Genomic DNA, 6,037 nt, shown 5'->3' on the forward strand with positions numbered 1-6,037 from the left:
GCAAGATGAATAATACTACAGTATGAGTGTACAACTACAATTTTTTTAATTTATCTACCAAGTACTTATAACATAATAGTTATATATTTGTACTTTTTTTAATGTTTTTGTTTAAAAGTATATCACGTGAAGTTGAGCATGATTACAAGAAATATCAGACTTTGGAACGGACTACGTCGATTTTTTTCTGGTTTTTTATGTTGTATTAGTATCTTAGAATAAATTACATTTTTGATACCTAACTTTGGTTCCAGTCTAAAACTTTATGCCAATTATAGTCCAATAAAAACCAAAAATTGCAAGAGAAAACTATTGAGAATATAATTTATGGATAAACCTAGGGACCAAAATTATAACAACTATTTACAGTTTTTGAACAAACTCGTACCAAAAACTGAACATTTTCCAATCAACAACATACACTTGATAACCATATATTATGAACATGGACTTTTAGGAATGAAAATGCAAGGATGTTTTCTTTTTCTTACCGAGTTTAAAGTATTAAATATTAGGTTATTATAAAATACCAACCAAAAATATTTACTTTGTTTTTTAGATCATTTGTCTTTTAATTGGACCAATAAACTTGTTCAAGTTCTTTTTACATTGTAGGAGTAAATTTCAAAAGAATAACTATATCAAATTGAATGTCACATTGGACAGTGGTGTCATTGTGGACACAAGTAAACAAACTTATATCATATTAGATGTCATTGTGGTGTCATATTGAATGACACATTGGATAACTATGTCATATTGAATGTCACATTAGACACAAGTAAACAAATTTCTATCATATTAGATGTCATTGTGAACACCACATAGGATTTAACAATTAATACAATTGTACTAGTTGAAATCCACAATTGTAGAAAGTTGTTGATTGGGATGCGAGGTTGCAATGAGTATTTAGTGTCATGGTCTATTGATTATAAAGAAGAAATGGACCTAATGTACATATAACTTTATCTAGACATACATACATCATTCAGTACTTAATGAAGAAAAAGGAAAAAAGAAACAACCCCTTAATTGAGAATTGTATATATTTCACATGGTGGTCTCATATGGTGATAGCAACCAACCAAAGTTTGGGTAACAAGATAGAGTGGTCCACATGATTAGGTCTTTAAGTGGCCTTCATTTCATATGCCAATGTTTTATATCTTGTGACAATAATAGTACTCTAATACTATATAGTTTATATGTAATGTTTACACTCCATGAAAACAATAGTACTAGTACTCTACTACCATGGAAAGCAAAAAAGAAACACAATGAAACTAACTTCAATTTAACAAGAAGATGAATAATAATAATATTACTTCTATGATATTGATTTGTGTTTTGAAGGTTTGATTCTTCTTACATTGCATATTGAATTCAAGAAACATAAAGTATCGACAAAAACAGAGAAACTAAGCTCACATGGACATTAACTTTGGTCCATTATCGGGCATGCCCATTCCAGCTGCCAGGTCAGCATCGAGCTGTGTGTGTGGTGCGGGACCCGCCATTATCTTCAATCTGCAAGAATCAGAAAAGGCTCAACGAAAGAATAACGATAATAAACTAAGTTTATGTATTGAGCTTTCTGTTTTATCATGTTCTCTGTTTATGTACTATGTTTATATGCAGTTTCCACCCAAAGTAGATGAAAAAAGATGTAAACTTGCTTCTTCTTTTATCTTTTCCTGTGTTTTTTATAAGGGTCCACCTTGTTTATTAACTGCAATGTACCATGTGTAATTGTGTATGTCCATGGCTAGTTGTTTATGAATTCACAGCATTAAAAACTCAGACCATCTTGTAGAAGAGCTAAACTTCCACTTCAGATGTCAATGGTTTTGAATCAAGAACAGAGTCAATATGATACTCCATGTAAAAAGTAGTTTACTTTAGTTTTTTTAGCTTCATAGTTGATGATTGAGTTGTTTCCACAAGCATAAATGAAATTCAAAGCAAAACAACTGAAAGCAGCTAATCTGATAAGAGCTACAAAAAAAAAACATACCGCTTCTTGTGCTTTTTCGTCTTGAAATGGTCATCTCTCACTGTGATGTTCGCAAAATACCGACTGAAATCGCAAACAACAGTTCAAAATTATATATATATATATATATATATATATATATATATATATATATATATATATATATATATATATATATATATATATATATATATATATATATATATATATATAAACCTAATTACAATATGATCTCGAATGAAATATGATACGAAATATCAAATGTGTAGAACGCAATTACTCACTCGCAGTGTAAACAGTAGTATTGACCCATCCCAGGAAGATCTTCATCTAATGGCAATGCCACCTTCTCATCCTCTGGTTTCTTAAGCTCGTCATAAACAGCATCATCACGTAAGATAATGAAGTCAAGGAAAATAAACCCCAAAAACACAGATATTATGTAGTTAGCTTGTAAGAAAGAATCAAAAGAACGACGAGAAAAGGATATCTTTAACAAGGAATTTATCGCGACGAAACGTTTTGTGAGAATATCTTCTCTTCTTCACCCTTCTGTGTGGACACTTTCCTCCCATCTTTTGCCTCCCGCAGTCTGAAAATTGGGAAAATTTTCTCTGAAAACCCTAACCCTAGGGTTTCGATTTCCAAAAGAAAGAACCGGTTGGCTTTTGGCGGCTATTTCACAAGCCACCGGTTCAAGATCGGGCCGAGTTATATATGAATGAAGCCCAATTTCTTAATCTTGGCTTTCTTGCAAATTTAGAATATGTTATCTTTTCATTTTTGTATATTTTCTTTATGAGTTTTTTTGAATAAATTAAATCCAATTACTTTTAGTAAATTTATTTCTTTGTATCTTTTTTTCTTCTATAAATTGGCTTGTATTTTGAAGTGTTACAATCTTATTAAAAAGCTATACTTGTACAAAGAGTATACAAAAAATCAGTTCATAGATCAAGTTATAGAGTTTTTCGCTATTATTTGAATTTTAAAAAAATATTTATCCATCCTAGAATTATTTGTAAATAAAAGAGTTTTATATAAATTATTTTATTCTTAATGTTATCAATTTAAATAATGACTTTTTTTGATAAACTACTTTATAAACTAAAAGTTTCAAACACTCAAAATTAACTTACGTGTATATTATGTTTTTGTATCGAATAAAACATTTTCTTAATTCCATTTTTGCATCATAAAAGCTAATAAACACTTCTATCTATTCAAGATCAAATATCTAACTTTGTCACTCTAATACTACTTATATTATATATGATCATATCATATGCTATAATCAACAAACCCAAATTATCCAAAAATTATACCAATAAACTTTTGCATGTTTACGTAAGAGAAAGTTGTTTTAACATCTAAAACAACAAAAAAAACCATCCACATTCCCAAGATTTACCATACAACCAAGTATAAATCACCTATATGAAGCACCAAATTTGCCATTACTCATCAAATAACTTAAAAACCAATAACCTTAACATTCTTCTACAAACACCTAAAACTCATGCTTCACACGTCCCTTGAGAATACCAGGCACCGAAGGCAACTTTGACCCCCTGCCAGGTGGCATTGTGGGTCCCAACGAGGGACGAAACATGGAAGATATGCTCGAACCTTCACCTCCATCCACATCAACACACACATTGTTTGCCACGTCATCGTGTTTTGATTGGTCAGAAAGCTTCATTGCTTTGAGAACATAATTGTCATCATGTAGCTCAAATGGGGTACTACAAAATCAGTTTAACTATTAGTACTAATATATCTAATTCCAATATTACCCTCAATAACGACAACATACATAATTCTTATGCTCTCACCTGTTGAAGTCAAAATGAACAAGTTGCATATCTTCTGAAATTTCAACTTCTACAGTTGCATGAGGTCGAGTCTACAATTATCAATATGTTTGACTTTTAGTCAAATACAAAATATACACAATAAAAAAAAAAAAAAAAAAAAAAAAACTCACAAAAAATTTACCTGTACGAGTATAAAAGGTAAAGCCACTCCGCCACTTGGCGCATTTCCAGACGTGTATAACTCTTCATTCCTTTGTATCAGATTTTGAAGACCTACATACTTTTAAAAAAAACAAAAAGATTATTAGTTTCAAACTTTAAAAAAAGAAGAAGAAGAAGATAAAAATAAAATGATAAAGATTCTCACTTGATCTTGTAGTTCTTTCAAATAAGCAGTTTTCTTCTCGATTCTATTCCTTATAGCAAGACGTTCACCCTGACATATTCAACAGAAACTATATAAAATCTATGTATTTAGAAAAAAAAAATCTTGATGAGTTTTTATAAAAGATTAGAAATATAAAAGTGGACCTTTATCTCTTCAATATCATTCAAGGTGGATCGAGGAAGACCTTTCCATTGTATTTCTTTTTTATCTTTAGATATAATATCCATAGCCATGAGAACATTCAAAGCATCATATACCCTTCTACGAATGTTCTTTTCATCATACTGTTGCTGTCATAAATATTCAAAAAAAACAAGAATTTTATAAGTATCAAATATCATTTCTTCATACCCAAATATCATTCATAAATATTTCTTTATACCTGATCAGGGGTTTGACCACCATCACCAGGGTCAGCAAATTCAGCTACAAGTTCATCTGCAACTTCATTATAAGTAGTTCTTCCCTTGCTTTCAACTTTTTCACACACTATGCAATATCAATATCAAAATAAGCATTACTTTTATACATAAAGAAAACATTATGAAAGCATTGAGACAAAGTAGAAACCTTTCATGCTGAATTGGCGAAGTCCTCTACCCCCTTTGTCCCCTCCAGTTGCACGTTGTGCTCGCTTCTTCTTTTTGTTACTAATAAAAACAAGAACTGAAATCAACACATAGTCCTATTTAATGCATTTAAGAATTTAACCACATCATTATTAGCTAAAATGGTTATTAAAGCCCAAATGTCACAAAAAATATGTGCCAATTTCAAGAAAGTATCAAGGCAATTTCATCGTTCTTTCTTATGGTGTTACTAAACCAATAATTATGAAGTTTTCTGCAAATTAAAAAGTTAGCATTGTTTATATATGAACATTCATATTGATTTTGTAGCTGGGAAAGTAGACAGCATAAACGGCATACAAAAATGGAGTTGAAACCAAATTTCTTACCCAGCAGCTGCTTGAGATCCAGCATTATCTGTCTGAATATCAAGGTGATTCAACCTCAAAAATGTGTTCTCGCTAGCGGGTGTCACCGCCATGGTGGCCTCGCTCCGGGTCGAAGGAGACCCGACACTGCCACTTGTTGAAACGGATTGACCCGAAGCGGTGGTGCCCCAGGACCGAGTCGCCCCACCTCCTCCTCTCGAAACAGCTGATGATGGATGTTTATCCCCAATAACTTCATCTTGATTATTCGAACCCGCAGTCACCATCAATACCCACCAAAATTCATCAACAACTTGCAAATTGGATAGATGCCCAGGTGAAAACTTGGTTGGAAAAACGTGGTATTTGACGGAAATTTTTAGGGATTTGGTGAGGAGACAGAAATTTAGTCTTAGAACATCAGCAGAGAGATTTCGCCTGTCCCTATAAATTTACTGTCTTCAAAACGAGGATAAGAGAATCGATCAACACTGGATACGTTGCTGGTGATTTATACAGCTCGTCGATCAGACCAATTGCGTAGAGAAAGAGTGTGGAGGTGACTGGTGAGGGGGGGAAACAACGAAGGGTTTCAGGTTTGTATGAAAACTGCTTTGGGAACAAATGTGTTTACTTTTATGAAACTAATTATTAGGTTGCTCTATTTTTTAGATTAATTATTAAGTCATTAAAATTTACAATTAAGTCATCATCTTAAAATTTTTAAGTAAAAACAATATATTAAAAATCTTACGTGGTGTTTGGTTCTACGAAGAAATTGAAATCTATGATATTCAATTTCATATTCTTTATTTTTAATTAGAAAAGATTCATCGACGCTATGGGGTCAGAAGGTATTACTTTGTAAAGTAAGTAACATGTTGAATTGTATTGAGATA

General features: G+C 31.7%; 2 protein-coding genes across 3 annotated transcripts; both read right to left on the minus strand.

The window, feature by feature from the left end:
* Positions 1-1,296: 1,296 nt before the first annotated feature.
* Positions 1,297-2,667, minus strand: LOC111893039 (uncharacterized). Its single transcript, XM_023889111.2, has 4 exons — positions 2,487-2,667; positions 2,281-2,389; positions 2,018-2,080; positions 1,297-1,530 (listed from the first exon to the last, which is right to left on the minus strand). Exons 1-4 carry the CDS (start codon positions 2,569-2,571, stop codon positions 1,428-1,430), a joined length of 360 nt encoding a protein of 119 aa, XP_023744879.1. The 5' UTR covers positions 2,572-2,667; the 3' UTR covers positions 1,297-1,427.
* A 637-nt stretch (positions 2,668-3,304) lies between these two features.
* Positions 3,305-5,755, minus strand: LOC111893028 (transcription factor-like protein DPB). Of its 2 annotated transcripts, none has more exons than XM_023889102.2 (8): positions 5,160-5,755; positions 4,772-4,851; positions 4,584-4,690; positions 4,345-4,485; positions 4,181-4,249; positions 3,995-4,093; positions 3,832-3,902; positions 3,305-3,741 (listed from the first exon to the last, which is right to left on the minus strand). In XM_023889102.2, exons 1-8 carry the CDS (start codon positions 5,423-5,425, stop codon positions 3,507-3,509), a joined length of 1,068 nt encoding a protein of 355 aa, XP_023744870.1. In that variant the 5' UTR covers positions 5,426-5,755; the 3' UTR covers positions 3,305-3,506. The 2 variants fall into 2 exon arrangements, with proteins under 2 accessions (XP_023744870.1, XP_023744869.1); XM_023889101.3 differs by having other exon boundaries at positions 4,345-4,491; positions 5,160-5,754.
* Positions 5,756-6,037: the final 282 nt, after the last annotated feature.

The sequence above is a fragment of the Lactuca sativa genome, chromosome 1 (assembly GCF_002870075.4).
Source record: "Lactuca sativa cultivar Salinas chromosome 1, Lsat_Salinas_v11, whole genome shotgun sequence".
Classification (NCBI taxonomy): domain Eukaryota; kingdom Viridiplantae; phylum Streptophyta; class Magnoliopsida; order Asterales; family Asteraceae; genus Lactuca; species Lactuca sativa.